At 42.4% G+C, this 16,872-nt stretch overlaps 1 protein-coding gene across 2 annotated transcripts in view; it reads right to left on the reverse strand.

Annotated features, from left to right (window-relative positions):
* The window catches only part of LOC126469688 (peroxisomal targeting signal 1 receptor), a 242,384-nt gene that overhangs the window by 162,886 nt on the left and 62,626 nt on the right, over positions 1-16,872 (reverse strand). For both annotated transcript variants that reach the window (XM_050096845.1, XM_050096846.1), the window contains exon 4: positions 15,620-15,768. In XM_050096845.1, the coding sequence (XP_049952802.1) occupies positions 15,620-15,768 (149 nt within the window). The remainder of the gene's footprint in view (positions 1-15,619; positions 15,769-16,872) is intronic.

Raw genomic sequence — 16,872 nt, forward strand, 5'->3', positions numbered from 1 at the left:
GTAAAGCTTAACTGCTAAGCTTACGACTCGAACCAAACTACCGTAGCTGTATCGTCGTCCATTCGACCCAAATTGTGTCTCATATTACAATGGACCATCTTTGTTTCGATTTGCAGGTGCGGCCTAAAACTTTTCTCTCCCCTTGAATTTCGAGTCTCATTTTTCAGGTGCGGCTTAGATTCGGGTGCGGCTTAGATTCGAGTAAATACGGTAGTCTCGAAATTAATAATTTCTGAACAAAGTCACTTGCCAGCGTGGTTGGCAATGGAAAAAAGTGTGCGATGGTAGAAAGGGCGGACGCCAAGTGAGGTGGCAGTCTCATCCCCAGGTTTCAGCAGCACAACGATATTCTGACGTGAGGTGTGGAATTAATAGTCTTCAGCAAAAGACATACCATAAAACACCATTCGCATGCTCAGCTGTGTGGTAATGGTAGAGACAATGTGGCATGGGTGTCTCAAAACTTCACATTACATGTCAGCACTTGGCATATCCATTGTGGTATGACCGCAGAGCAGGAACTGATGTTGACACTGCAGTGGGAAGATGGTGACTAGTTGTGGCTAGGTTGGTGGAAGTCTCACTACAGGCCAAGATAGTGTTCTCTATTGGTAGCCAGAGACAATAGTGTGCAGGTATCCCGTTAAAGTACAATCGACAGCTTGGTGTGGAATTATCACACCAAGGGAGAAACTCACTGCCTTAATAGACAGCCATTGCAAGCTCTGCGTACACTGAACTGCTCAGACAGCCTTCTGGTGAAATGCTGCCACACACTCCCCCCCCCCCCCTTTCCCCAAGAGAGGGAAGCTTAAGTGGTGACTGAGGTGGCTATGGCGAAGGCTGGTACTGGTGGAGGGTGTGGGTCAGGATCACCCTGGGCCTGTGTCCAATCCTGTGCATGCAGGGATGGGCAAAATGACAGCTGCTGGAATTGATGTGAGGAGCACTGTTTTTTGCAAGGGCAAACATTGTGAGCTTGTAGTCAGTGATGATCATGAAGTGATAGGCCTCCACCAACAGCCAAGTGTATTTGATTGGCCCATAGATGGGGAAGAGCTCTCTGTCATATGTGCTCCAGCATTGTTGAGTGGCAGAGAACTTGCTGGAGAAGAAAGCAAGCAGTAGCCAGGTGTTGCCAGCATGCTGCTGCAGTACAGCGCCAATAGTGGTCTGGCTGGAGTTGACCATGATGGCAAGTGGGGCAGTGGGGTGTGGTGGATGAGCAGGCAGGGTGTATACGTGGACAAGGAAAAAAAATTCCCGGATTTCCCGGTTAAAAATACACTTTCTACCGGATGAAAATACACTTTTTCCGCGTTAAGTGACAGTATACTCTTCCTCGGCACTGTAAAAGTCATCAATCCTTTGGATGTTTATGGTTTTATATACCGACGTAGAATTTCCTGGCACTTTAGAAAACACATTTTGAAAGACCTTTGATGTGCAGCAACATGTATCTGCATATTTTCGTATTACGAAGCTAATAATTCCACCAAACAATGCATGTCACTTTCCGAAGCATTGAAATCGAGATTGTTATGTGCTTTTGTAAGCGTCATAGCTCAATCTTGTGATCTCGTCAGCTGATGACAGCAATAGGTCATGTCCTGTAGTCAGCCAATAGCAAGATCACTCTTCAGTAGCGCGAATACACAAATAAGAAAAGTTAATGGCTCAAATTAATATACATAGCATTCACATATATTGGTCTCTAAGATTAATAAGTTGGAAGAGAAGCTAAGCTTCCACATATAATGTTGATCTTTTTTGCGTGTGTTGCACTTTAAGAGACATCACGCAAATGTGCCAGTAAAATTTTTAATAACGACACAAATGTTTCATCTTCTGGGCTCGAAATACTTCTAAATGGTCATCCTCAAAGAGTTGATTTTTAAATGAGAGTCAAACGCTTTGTGATTTAAGAAATTCATCGTACATTCTCGCACATAATTCATCTTGCGTAAAAGGAAATCTGCTTTGAATGTAACACTTTTCAAACCACCATTCGCAATATTTTCCCGCAACATGTTAGAAATAGGTTCGTTTCAGCAGTTGCAAGAAAGCGCCAGATAACTGACGTCACCGCGCTTGCGTGGCTACGATGACGCAGGAAGCCCATATGTTGGTAAGTGTAAAACATTAAAAGATCTTACATTATGTCATAAAAGGAACAAGACATCAAAGGATATTTCAAGAGCGTCGGGATTTCGCGACCCATACTAAAGTGCATAAAATGCACATCCGTATGTAAATTTTCTTGGAGTACCAATACTCATGTTTGGTTCTTTATTATAGCATAATGCCATACGTGCACTTGAAATGCAGCGAACAGTTGAAACTAGCCAATAGTGTGAAATTAAACACTTCGTTTCAAATAAATTCACTGTCTCAGTAGAAAGGATTAATACAAGCCAAATCTCTTTAGCAAACCAGCAAATATAACTTCATTGTTCTGTAAGGCGTTTAATGCTTGACTGTCAAAGGTGGAAATAAAATCTGAAACTATTAACATATTTTAGCCTGCCGTAATTATGCGAACGCATTTTAATTCATTTGGTAGCTTCCGGCCACAAAAATCTGTTTTGTTATCATTTAACGTGAGAGCAATAAACGAAGAGGAAACAACAAAATCACTAAACGTAAACACAGGTCACGTGGAGACGACCCACCTCCCCACCACAACTCTGACTGCTCTGTGCATCAGCCCCGGATCTACAATATTTCCGAACCGGGGCAATGTTAAGTAGTGGCGCCCAGCCACACTTCCATAACCAGAAGCGGGAGAAGGTACTACTCATACGTGACTCAACTGCACATGTGCAAGAGCCCGCCCGCAACTGCTCAAACGACTAATTTGAACAGTTGTCACGTCACGCTCATTGGAGGCAATTTGTTGTTATAAAGCATTGCATAGTGTTCCTAAAGCCTTTGACACACTTTGCTGTTGGCAGGCACTTGTATGAGCACTGTTTTGTTGTTGTATCTGGTGCATTTCCTTTGCAACTTAAGTTTTGTTTTCCTTTTTTTTTTTTTTTCCCTCCCATTCATGTTTTGTTGCTGCAGTATCATTCTGTAGTAACGGGATACAATAATATCCTTTGTTAGAGTATTAGTTCTTACCAGTCAAAATCACAAAAATTTAACTGAAAACTAAAACAATGAAAAATTCCCGGAATTCTAAACAATTCCCGGGTTTTTCCCGGTTTTCTCCCGGATAGAAAAATTCCCAGGATTTTCCCGGATCTCCCGGTTGTCCTGGGTCATATACACCCTGGCAGGGTAGCATAAGCCAAGAAGCACTTAGCGGCAGGCAAGCTGTCCACTGCACTGGCTTGTTCCCCTTTGTCTGGGAACCGAGGAGGGTGGTGGTGAGCGGCTTCTGCATAGTGGTGGCATTCCTCAGGTGGCAGCACAAGAAGTTTAACATGCCGAGGAAGAGGTGTAGGTACTTGAATGTCTCTGGGTGTGGGAAATCAAGGATGGCTTTATCTTGTCGGGCAGGGGGCGTGAGCCAGTGGAGATGATGAGATGGCCCAAGAACACCACTTCACTACCACCAAGAACGCACTTTGCTGTGCTGAAGATGATGCTGGCATTATGGAGGCATTCAAGAATACTTTGGAGGTGAGTATGTCCTCCAAGTAGGTGAAACAGCAGAGCAAGCCTCACAGCACACCATCCAAGAAATGTCACCACATTTGGGCAGCATTATGGAAGCCGAAGGCCATAAGGGTGCTCCAGTAGAGTCCAAATGCCATGATGATGGCAGTCTCCTGGATGTCCTCAGATGCAACTGGAATCCAGGTGAAAGCATTGGTGCAGTCAATTGTGCTGAAAATTGTAGCTCCAGCCAGCACTTTGTTGTAGCTGCATAAGAATGGCACTGAGTATCGGTCACAGATGATGCGTCTGTTTAGCTTCTAGTAATCACCGCATGGACACCAGGAGCCATCCTTCTCCTTGAGAAGGTGAAGGGCAGACGCCCACGGGCTCTTTGAAGGGTGCAGCACACCGGCGGTGAGCAGCTCAACAAACTCGACCTTGGCGATCCTGAGTGTGTGTGGTAGTAGACACTATGGATGGCAGAAGACAGGTGGTCCAGAGGCAGTGCCCATGTAGTGGACAGTTGCATGGCAGACCTCTTGAGGCAAGCTGGATGAATATGCAAGAGAAGGAAACTGCACCAGTCAGGGGCCGGAATACGCCACCAGCTTCATGTAGAAAAGAACAGCAAAACAAGTTGTGCAATTCATTGATCTCCCCGTGTTGCTGTCAATGAGGCACTTGCCTGCAACACCAGGAAGCAGGTGGTACTGTCTAATGAAGTCTACTCTGATAATGGGGTTAGTGACATCACGAACAGTGAAGGTCCATGGCGAGGTCGCATTGTAGGCCGAGGTCGAGGATGCAGTGATGTATGCCATAGGTGGCAATGGTAGAGTTGTTTGCTGCCATCAGGAGGATGGTTGAAGCAGTGCCAGTGTCCTGCACGAGCCACTGTGGCAAGATGGACTACTTGGAGCTGGTGTCAATCAGGAAAGGTGTTGCAGAGCGAGCATCACGGATGAACAGGTGCTGGGAGATCGACCAACAGCCAGGTGCATATAATTCCAGTGGCTGTTGACGTGTGTGTGTGTGTGTGTGTGTGTGTGTGTGTGTGTGTGTGTGTGTGTGTGTGTGTGTCAAGAGCTGAGCTCCCTGCAGTTCACAGTACCCAGACTGAAAAGCTCATGATACCACTAGAGGCCGGCTGTGTCATGAGAGGTGTCGGCAGGTCAGCAAGGGCTGCGGTGGTAGCCATCACTACACTGATGGCTGCAGCTGCACGGTAGGCGGCGATCGGGATCAATGAAGGCCACAGTTCCTTGTAGCATTGCCATGTCAGCAATGCGGCAGGCAAGGATGTCATATAGGCCATCTGCTGGGTGCTGTACTGCGGGGACAGGAGTGGCATGTGATGTCATTAACAGCTCATGGAGCCGAGTGGCTGGCAGAGTGATGCAAAGCTAGCTGCGCTGGCTGGGGATGGGCCTGATGCTCGGCAGTGGCAGTTGCAAGCAGGGATGCCAGAATCTTGTGGACCCAGTTGGTGAGGCTGGCGGCATCGGCAAGGGAGAGGTTAGCATATGACGCCACAGTCATCTGTATCAGGGCTGGGCAGCGAGCCAGCTACATGTTGTATAGGGAGCTGTCGGAGGCTGTGTGGCTCCATCAGGCTTCAGAGATGGCACAGGAATTGAAAAGGTTTCTGGTCCCCACACTGCTCGAGGGAAAGAAGGTCCCAGACACACTGCATTTTGGATGATGGGAGTTGTGTCAGGAGGCAGCATCGGTTTCGTTAATGTTATTTTCCATAGCATGTTTCCTTGCCGAAATAAATCTTCCATTAAAAGGTGACCATGAAATGTTGGGAAATCCAGCTAATGTAGTGGTATTTGGCCTTTTCCAGTTCATGGCTCCCCTGACCAACTATGTTGTTTCTGTGACTCCCCTGCAGGATACCTTGTGAAAATTGAAATAATTTTTAAAAAGTTATTAATAAAGCACTGATCACCTCACTGGGAAATTGAGTATGTCTCTTATATTATAACTTGGCAAATCTTGGCATCGAATGAAATATAGCTACCCTCATTTCCTTCTCTAAGCAAAGTCTGGATCTAAACTTGGATTTAATGACAGCCACTGCCAAAAGTGCTGCAAACATGGGAAGCAGTCCATTTCTCCTCCGACATTCATTTTGGTCTTCCAGAGCAGCAGTTTTTTTTAAGAGCAAAGCTTTTTCAATGCAGTTTCACTTCCTTGCACGGACTTATTCAGTGAGTTTAGCTTCTGAAATATACCACATAAATATGCAACTTCAATAGAAAGTCAGTGTCTATAAAGCACTTCTTCCAGGTAAGAACAGACTTCTCTCCTATGTTCATAAATGTGCTACAATAGATTTCCCATGGGAAACAACAGCTATAAAATAAGAGAGATGTATGTTCAACCCCATATCATGACACATCTGTCTAAAAAATCTGAGGGTGAGTTCTAATACAGTTCACCACATTCATGACAGTTTGCAGTACTTGGTTTTTTTTTTAAAAAAAAAAATCTTCCATCATTTCATTACTTTTTCCATCAACAAATCACACAAAGAAAATTAAATGAGCATCTCTATTGCTCTCAATAGCTTCATCAAGCTACAAACGAAAATCTCTCAATCTGATTTATTCTATAGTATGTTCATGAAGATCCTCTCTTTAATCTTCAATTTGATGACTAATTGTAGTATCAGACAAAGGAATGGGCAAAAGCTCTTTTGCCATGGATTCTTCAAGCATAATAGTCATCATGTCAACAGCATACCGAAGAATTAATTATTATGCAATAGTATGGGTTCCCTTACATTTTGCTTCTCGGTATGCTACATTGTTGAATGCTAGGAGTACTTTATTCACAATTTTCACCTACTTAGAAAATTATGATTTTTGTTCTTGTATTTGACTCTTGATTCTTGTATTTGACTCTTAATTCTACAAAAATATTCTCTTCATTTGACCACATCATTCTTATGAACACTTTTTAAATGATTCTTTAATTTGCTAGGTAGCATACACTTAACAGAAAGTGCTTTCAAAGACAAAACACACTGTGGGCACTCTTCATTGTTCACACCAGTGCACGTCAAATCAAAATTAATTAGTTATCACCATATTTTCTATACTTGCATTTCCTATCTTCATTACCACTTTCCTTGTCGTCCTTTTTTTAAAAAACATTCATAGTTTATCAACTTTACAACCAATTCACAAAAAACCATGTTGAAAACACAGCAGTCACTATTGGTGCTAATTAGAGTAGTGTTCAATAGTTCAGCTTCAAGGTTATGGCTACCTACACAGGCAGGCCAGTATCCTAAGCTAAATTCCAACGAGGCCACACAGGTTGACACCAGAAATTAAATTTCTCGCAGTTGTCTTCTTTGCCACTAACTAAAAATCAAATGCACACGGCCCCAGGTGGTCATTTATAGTGGACCTGGGTCACGTTCATGTTCATGTGAAACCCAGCTCGCGCTATTCGTCCACGAGACTCAGAGGGCCATAGACACGGGTTCACAGGTAGATGCCGTGTTTCTTGATTTCCGCAAGGCGTTCGATACAGTTCCCCACAGTCGTTTAATGAACAAAGTAAGAGCATATGGACTATCAGACCAATTGTGTGATTGGATTGAGGAGTTTCTAGATAACAGGACACAGCATGTTATTCTCAATGGAGAGAAGTCTTCCGAAGTAAGAGTGATTTCAGGTGTGCCGCAGGGGAGTGTCATAGGACCATTGCTATTCACAATATACATAAATGACCTGGTGGATGACATCGGAAGTTCACTGAGGCTTTTTGCAGATGATGCTGTGGTGTATCGAGAGGTTGTAACAATGGAAAATTGTACTGAAATGCAGGAGGATCTGCAGCGAATTGACGCATGGTGCAGGGAATAGCAATTGAATCTCAATGTAGACACGTGTAATGTGCTGCGAATACACAGAAAGATAGATCCTTTATCATTTAGCTACAAAATAGCAGGTCAGCAACTGGAAGCAGTTAATACCATAAATTATCTGGGAGTACGCATTAGGAGTGATTTAAAATGGAATGATCATATAATGTTGATCGTCGGTAAATCAGATGCCAGACTGAGATTCATTGGAAGAATCCTAAGGAAATGCAATCCGAAAACAAAGGAAGTAGGTTACAGTACGCTTGTTCGCCCACTGCTTGAATACTGCTCAACAGTGTGGGATCCGTACCAGATAGGGTTGATACAAGACATAGAGAAGATCCAACGGAGAGCAGCGCGCTTCGTTACAGGATCATTTAGTAATCGCGAAAGCGTTACAGAGATGATAGATAAACTCCAGTGGAAGACTCTGCAGGAGAGACGCTCAGTAGCTCGGTACGGGCTTTTGTCAAAGTTTCGAGAACATACCTTCACCGAAGAGTCAAGCAGTATATTGCTCCCTCCTACGTATATCTCGCGAAGAGACCATGAGGATAAAATCAGAGAGATTAGAGCCCACACAGAAGCATACCGACAATCCTTCTTTCCACGAACAATACGAGACTGGAATAGAAGGGAGAACCGATAGAGGTACTGAAGGTACCCTCCGCCACACACCGTCAGGTGGCTTGCGGAGTATGGATGTAGATGTAGATGTAGATGGGTGCCCGGCAAAAAGGTCAAATAACACTAAGGTAATGGAAACTTTTTAGTGCAAGCAGAATTAATGGAAGAGTTTGATCCCATATTATGTGACTGTATAAATCATATGGCTATACCTGGAGGATTAGTTACTTACTTACATAAGGGCATACAAAATGAAATAATTTCCATAATTTCAGATCGGATTTTATCTATCTTGAAGAATAGTACATTCAAAATGAATATTATTCAAAAATACTGGCCTGTACACCAGATTTAAGTCACAAGGAGCAAGTACGCATGGTTTTAAGAGTGGTAGACGTGTTTTCCAAACCAGTTGCAATCGAATATTTTTCTGGTGTTTTAGAAGGGCGTGACACTACTGAAAAAAATCTCGCAGAATTGTTGCTTCAATACTAGATAACCTTGGCATACTGCTAGCAGATTGTCAAGCAAAATCTTGCAACAGCAGAAGCAACAGAAAGGGCAAGAAGAGCGGAACTCAAATTTGTATCACTGAAGAAAGTCCAAGAGCTCATTACACCAACTGCTGTGTTCAAAGGAAGCATTTGGTTATTAGAGATGTAGTTAAATCTTCTGTAATTGTGTTACTTTTTGACATAGATCTACCTCTGTGAAGCCCTGGAAAACACTGAAGAATCACATAAGCTGGACTTTGAACTGCTATGTGAGACAACATGGGAGGCTAGGACTGGAAGTGCTCAGGTTGTAAGATCTGAGCTTAATAACATAAGACTTTCTTTAGCAGAGTTAAACAACACCTGCAAAAATGATCCAATGTGTATCAATGAAGCATCTTGTCTCTTTAAGGGAAAAACAAAATTTAAATATGCTTTGTGTGTTGTGATATGGCACAGTATCCTTTGCCATGTCATCAGAGTCCATAAACCAGTTCAGCAAGAAGGTATGCAATTAGACACTAAAGAAAAATTAATAAAATCAACACTTAGTGTTATTGAAGAATACAGAGCCAGCAGTTTTGAAAAGGCTAAGAAAGAAGCAGAGGAATTGGATACAGCTTTCGGAAATGATGTTCAGGTAACAGAACCCACATCTGCAATTGTTAAAGGGTAGTTTTGTTATGAAAGTAAGGATGAACCCATTACAGGGAAGAGAATCACTTAGGGATAAACTACTACTATAGTGAGATAGACATTGCTGTAATGTCTCTGAAGGAAAAATTTCAGCAGCTCATTAACTGCTGTGAAGGTTCATTGTTATTTGTGACATTAAGAACTTGACAATAAAGAAATACAATGTCAACAGAAGATACAGAAATCTTGTGAATGCTTTGAGAGACCCTAAAATGCAGTCAGGAGACATAAATTTGTAGGATCTCGTGAATGAATTTAATCTGTTGTCCCCAGTGCTTCAGCAAACTGCCAACACACGTTTTGAAGTAGTTCTCAAGACTTTCCTAAATATAACAACTGTGTTAAGAATATTTTTGTGCATGCCAGTGACTGTAGCCTCTGCAGAATGTAGCTTTTCCAAGTTACAGATCATTAAAAACTATCCAAGATCTTGAATGAGCAACAGCAGCTAAGACATCTTGCCATAATAGAAGTGAAAAGACAGACTGCATGTTCACTCAACATGGAGAAATTGGTGAAGATCTTTGCTGCTCAAAAATTAAGAAATGTGAAGATTTAAATGGCTCTGAGCACTATGGGACTTAACATCTGAGGTCATCAGTCCCCCAGAACTTAGAACTACTTAAACCTAACCAACCTAAGGACATCACACACATCCATGCCCGAGGCAGGATTCAAACCTGCAACCGTAGCAGTCGTGTGGTTCCGGACTGAAGTGCCTAGAACCGCTTGGTCACACTGTCTGGCCCAAAAGTGAAGATTTAAGTGAGTAATTATTAATATTATGTTTGTACAATTAAGTGGGCTTTTCCACGTTTCATTTATCACTAGACACAATCCATTAAACTATAAGGCTAATTTTGCATGGTTTAACTGATTCACATAAAAGTTATTACTACCTGGTCAGCTGAGCTTTGCTCAGAACCACTGCGAACTTTTACTAAAGCATGATCAACGGTGATTAAGGATCACAAAAACAAAATTTACCACCACATATAAATCAAGTTTATTTCTGCTGCAACTCTCCCTGGCTGCTTGTCTTGGCTGTCAAAACAGATCAATGTATCACATAATCAGGAAATACAGCACTGAACCAGACACTTTTTGTTTCTTGAAAAATAACAGCCACTGCAATATCTCTAGTCATCTGTGGTTCCCTCAATTTATATGAAATGTCATTATTGTAGTCTTCAGTCCAAAAAGTGGTTTGATGCAGCTCTCCATGCTACCCTATTCTGTGTGAGCCTCTTCATCTCCAAGTAACTACTGCAACACGCATCCTTCTGAATCTGCTTACTGTATTCACCTCTTGGTCTCCCTCTATGATTTTTACCGACCATATTTTCCTCCAGTATTAAATAGGTAATCCCTTGATGTCTCAGAATGTGTCCTACCAACTGATCCCTTCTTCTAGTCAGGTTGTGGCACAAATTTCTTTTCTCCCCAATTCTATTCAGTACCTCCTCATTCATAACATGATCTATCCATCTAATCCTCAAATTTCAAAAGTTTCTATTCTCTTCTTTTCTAAACTGTTTATCATCGATGCTTTACTTCCATACATGGTTACACTCCATACAAATATTTTCAGAAATGACTTCCTGACACTTAAATCTACAGGGTGTTACAAAAAGGTATGGCCAAACTTTCAGGAAATATTCCTCACACACAAAGAAAGAAAATATGTTATGTGGACATGTGTCCGGAAACGCTTACTTTCCATGTTAGAGCTCATTTTATTACTTCTCTTCAAATCACATTAATCACGGAATGGAAACACACAGCAACAGAACGTACCAGCATGACTTCAAACACTTTGTTACAGGAAATGTTCAAAATGTCCACCGTTAGCGAGGATACATGCATCCACCCCCCGTCGCATGGAATCCCTGATGCGCTGATGCAGCCCTGGAGAATGGCGTATTGTATCACAGCCGTCCACAATACGAGCACGAAGAGTATCTACTTTTGATACCGGGGTTGCGTAGACAAGAGCTTTCAAATGCCTCCATAAATGAAAGTCAAGAGGGTTGAGGTCAGGAGAGCGTGGAGGCCATGGAATTGGTCCGCCTCTACTAATCCATCGGTCACTGAATCTGTTGTTGAGAAGCGTACGAACACTTCGACTGAAATGTGCAGGAGCTCCATCGTGCATGAACCACATGTTGTGTCGTACTTGTAAAGGCATATGTTCTAACAGCACAGGTAGAGTATCCCGTATGAAATCATGGCGGTGAATCGAGGAAGTACAGTACATACTGACGAAACTAAAATGAGCTCTAACATGGAAATTAAGCGTTTCTGGACAAATGTCCACGTAACATCTTTTCTTTATTTGTGTGTGAGAAATTTTTCCTGAAAGTTTGGCCGTATCTTTTTGTAACACCCTGTATATTGAATGTTAAGAAATCTCTCTTCTTCAGAAATGCTTTTCTTGCCATTGCCAGTCTACATTTTATACGCTCTCTTCTTTGACCATCATAAGTTATTTTGCTGCCCAAACAGCAGAACTCATTTACTACTTTAAGTGTCTCATTTCCTAATCTAATTCCCTCAGCGTCACCAGATTTAATTAGACTACATTCCATTATCATCTTCGTTTCACTTGAGCTGATGTTCAACCTATATCCTCCTTTCAAGATACTGTCCATTCCGTTCAACTGCTCTACCAAGCCCTTTGCTGTCTGACAGAATTACAAAGTCATCAGCAGACCTAAAACTTTTTTTATTCATTTTCCCTGGACTTTAATTTCTACTCCAAAATTTTACATCTACATCGATACTCCGCAAGCCACCCAACCGTGTGTGGCGGAGGGCACTTTACGTGCCACTGTCATTACCTCCCTTTCCTGTTCCAGTCGCGTATGGTTCGCGGGAAGAACGACTGTCTGAAAGCCTCCGTGCGCGCTCTAATCTCTCTAATTTTACATTCGTGATCTCCTCGGGAGGTATAAGTAGGTGGAAGCAATATATTCGATACCTCATCCAGAAACGCACCCTCTCGAAACCTGGCGAGCAAGCTACACCGCGATGCAGAGCGCCTCTCTTGCAGAGTCTGCCACTTGAGTTTATTAAACATCTCCGTAACGCTATCACGGTTACCAAATAACCCTGTGACGAAACGCACCGCTCTTCTTTGGATCTTCTCTATCTCCTCCGTCAGACCGATCTGGTACGGATCCCACACTGATGAGCAATACTCAAGTATTGGTCAAACAAGTGTTTTCTTTTATTTCCTTTACTGCTTGCTAAATATATAGATCGAATAACATTGGGGATAGGCTACAACCATGTCTCATTCCCTTCTCAACCACTGCTTCCCTTTCATGCCACTCAAATCTTATATGAAATATTGCAAGCAAATTTTTTAATACATTACAAAATCAGCATATGCGTGATTTCTGTTAAATTTGTGATAAAATGTTTATGAGACATTACAGTTCCAGACATACTTTCAGGATTATTTTGCAAGCAGCATCACATCAATGAAATTCAACTTTGCAACATAATGTGACACAGAGGGGACTTTTCAAAATGTACAATTTATTTTGACACATGTAAGGAAGGCCTTTCCAAAAGATTTGTAACAATATTTAGTAATTTACTATTAGAAACATAACTAAAAATAAATTCAGAATTAGTTTAGTATTACTGTAATGTTATAAATGCCTAATAAATTGTTAGATTCATACTATTTAAGATCTATTTTGAGTTACTTTTAGGTACAGGTTCGCTCATTTTAAGTGCAAATATGTAAAGTTTTGGTTATTTAGCATATATTTCCAGTATTTTTATGCATACTTTAATGCATAAATAGATACATTTAACCTGCACTCTTTGGCTACAAAACCCTATTTATCAAAAAATTCTGTACATATGCCGCCTCACTGGGAGGGCCTGTATGCCTGCATGGTACCACTCTACTGACTCAACACGGAGCCTACATCTTGCTACATCAATAATCTATCCATCATCCATGTACCACTTCCTGTGGAGTACATCCTTCATTGAGCAAAGCAGATGGAAACTGGAAGGTGCGAGATCCAGACTGTACGGTGTATGAGGAAGAACAGTCCAATGAAGTTTTGTGAGCGGCTCTCGGGTGTGTAACCTTGTGTGAGGCCTTGCTTTGTCATAGAGAAGGAAAAGTTCGTTTGCTTTTTTGTGGCAATGAACATGCTGAAGTCACTCCTTCAATTTCCTGGGGGTAGCACAATACATTTCAGAGTTGACTGTCGCACCATGAGGGGGGACATCAAACAGAATAGCCCCTTCAGAGTCCCAGAAGACCATCATCATGACTTTAACAGCTGAGGCTGTGGCTTTGAACTTTTTCTTCAGAGGAGATGTGGAGTCACGTCACTCCATAGATTGCCATTCTCTTTCTTGTTCAAAGTGAAAAACCCATGTTTCATTGCCTGCGACTATTTTTAATAAAAAAAAAATTGTCATGATCATACTCCTAACGTGCAAGCAACTCTGTATAGCTGGTCCTTCAACGCTCTTTATCATCTTCTGTTAGGTGGTGAGTAACACAGCGGGCACATATCTTTGAGTATCACAAATGAATGATGACTGTGTCAGACTACCAACCCAGTTCAGCAGTGAGGTGTGTGTTTGTCATCCATCAATCACCTTGAATGAATGTGTCCCCACACTCCAACATTGTATGAGTCACAGCAGCATGTGGCTAACTGGCATGTGGGAGATTGGACAAGTTGATGTGATGATGAAAGACACCTTGACAAACTACTCTACATGCTTTTGTTCACTGCCAGGTCTCTGCAGACATTCTGCAAGTGTCTATGAATATCTGTGATGCTCTGGTTTTCTGCCAAAAGAAATTCAGTGACAGCTCTCTGTTTGAAACACACCTTTGTTACAGATGTCATTTTGAAGGCTACACACAGTGCCACCAACAATAGGAACAATAGGAACTTTATGAAACTACAGAGGTTGAGGCAGGAATATTCCTTGATGTCCCACAACAAAATCTGTACTTTTCAACCAAAATTGGCCAAGCAAAAAATATGTTGCATTACTTATTGAATGTCATATTAATGTGACCACCTGTCTTAACTCTGAATAATCATCTTCCGCAGCACAGACTGCTATGAGACATGCAGGAAGTGGGTAAATGAGGTTCTGGAAGGTACCGACTGATGTGGAGCCATGCCAACTCCAGTAACATGGCCAGCTGCACTAGGTTTCTCGGTTGAGGATATATGGCGCAAACAGTCTGATCAAGGTTACCCCCACTGATTCTCAACTGGGTTTAAATCTAAGGAGTTTGGTGGCCAGGGAAGTATGGTAAACTCTTCCTGGTGCTCTCTGAACCATGCAAGTACACTGTGAGATGTGCGATATGTTTCATTGTTCTGCAGGTAGATGCCACCTTGCCGAGAAAAAGCAACTGCACATAGGGGTGGACATGGGCCCCCAGGATAGATGCATACTTGCGTTGATCCTTTGTGCCTTCTAGAATTATGAAATCAGGCCTTAACACTCCCTCCTCCAGTGTGGGCCCTTCTGATGATCTGACAGCCATCTGTCCGATGGATTACAAAACCCGAATCATCTGAACAGGCCACTTGTCACCACTCAGTGGATGTCTACTTGCGGTACTGGCATGCATATTCCAGCACCAAAATAAACATCGGTATCGCATAGTTTTATAATTATCTCAAAAATAGAATTTTTGCTGCTGCTGTTCGACAGGACTACTTAAAAACACCTTTGGGCTGTATTATGCTATTTCTGGAGGATGTGCAAGCCTGAAGTGAAACTCAACCAAGTGTAAATTTTCACAGTACTTACTCTACAATCTCAGCGGAGCAAGCACATTGTCCACAAATGCTATCTGGCAGGCATCAACACATTGACTACAGTCAACAGCATCACTTACTTACATGCTTCTCTATGCGAAGTGAGTTTTTACATGAAATTCACTCACAGAGCTGCCAGCATTACATATACACTGAACACATTCCATTGTGATGGTGGTCCACATCACCAGTGTTCACAATGAGGCAAGGAATTTTAGACATTCCTACAAGAACTGTGTACAATACAGTGTTTAGTGGCCCTTACACCAGGCATGTACTTGGTTCTAGTGGCAGGCATGTCACAGAAGGGCTTCAGTGATGTTCTGGTACACAAAATTACTGATGGTACCATTAAACCTCTTGTCAGGTCATTGAACATCTTGAACCAGGCAGAAAGAAATTATTCACAAGTAAAAATAAAACACATTTGTTATAATTATGATATATGCACTCTGTTTATGTAACAATGAAATGCAAGTTAGCTTACTTACTTTAGATCATATTCATTGAAAAATTCATCAATCCAATTTGGGCCAAATCCAAGCTCATATTCTTCTGCATTCCTGTTGGCATTAACTGGTAATATTTTATCTAGTGTTTCTATTGTTGAGCTCCAAATTGCTTCCCCATCTGGCTCTTGCTACGAAAAACAATAAATAAATTTAAAATACGCACTTGCTTCCTCTAAACATTGTAACTGTTCTTTTCAGAGATAAATCCACAATCATTCTTGCCATTCACATCCAAGTACTGACTAAGAATTGTTGTCAAATGATTTTAGAACATGACACACTTTACCTGTCCTTAAGGGTAGGGGAAGGGACAGGCAGCTGCGAGGGGGATCAGGGATGGGGAATGGTGGGCTCAAGGACTGACAGAAGTAACAACGGGGGCAGAGGGAAGGCGGCGGGGGCAGAGGGAAGGCGGCGGGGGCAGAGGGAAGGCGGCGGGGGCAGAGGGAAGGCGGCGGGGGCAGAGGGAAGGCGGCGGGGGCAGAGGGAAGGCGGCGGGGGCAGAGGGAAGGCGGCGGGGGCAGAGGGAAGGCGGCGGGGGCAGAGGGAAGGCGGCGGGGGCAGAGGGAAAGGGAATGGTAGAGGGAGGGCTGTGTACAGTGTGGAGGCCGGCCGCTGTAGCCGAGCGGTTCTAGACGCTTCAGTCCAGAACCGCGCTGCTGTTGCAGTCGCAGGTTCAAATCCTGCTTCGGGCACAGGTGTGTGTGACGTCCTTAGGTTAGTTAGGTTAACTAGTTCTAAGTCTAGGGGACTGATGACCTCAGATGTTAAGTCCCATAGTGCCTTTGATGGAGTTTGGCATTTGTTTACATCAATGTGGCAAATAGTGGTATGCTCTCATTTATAACTCTCTTGTCGAGAAGAGGTTTCGGAGATCATGTTACATGAAGAGCCATGGATGCATAATTCTGGCCAACACTACCGCCACAGTGGCTCAACTCTTTAACCACTGCTAGACAATGCAATGCGTTAGAATTGTAATATTATGCTTGAACCAGTTTTTTGTGAGGTGTTCTCTGTGTAACTGTTTATTTAAATTGTGTGTCAGGTACACATCTTTGATCTTCGTCACATTCCATGTCAAATCAGCACAATTTTAATGTGAATTTTAACTCACCATTTTGCTGAAACTTGGCACAGAGGTAGTCTACATACAGGTTAAGGAAAATACCTAGTTCATTAATATGTTGACCCATTTTTAAAATAAGGCACTATAAAACTGTCAAAAATCA

The sequence above is a fragment of the Schistocerca serialis genome, chromosome 3, assembly GCF_023864345.2.
Source record: "Schistocerca serialis cubense isolate TAMUIC-IGC-003099 chromosome 3, iqSchSeri2.2, whole genome shotgun sequence".
NCBI lineage: Eukaryota > Metazoa > Arthropoda > Insecta > Orthoptera > Acrididae > Schistocerca > Schistocerca serialis.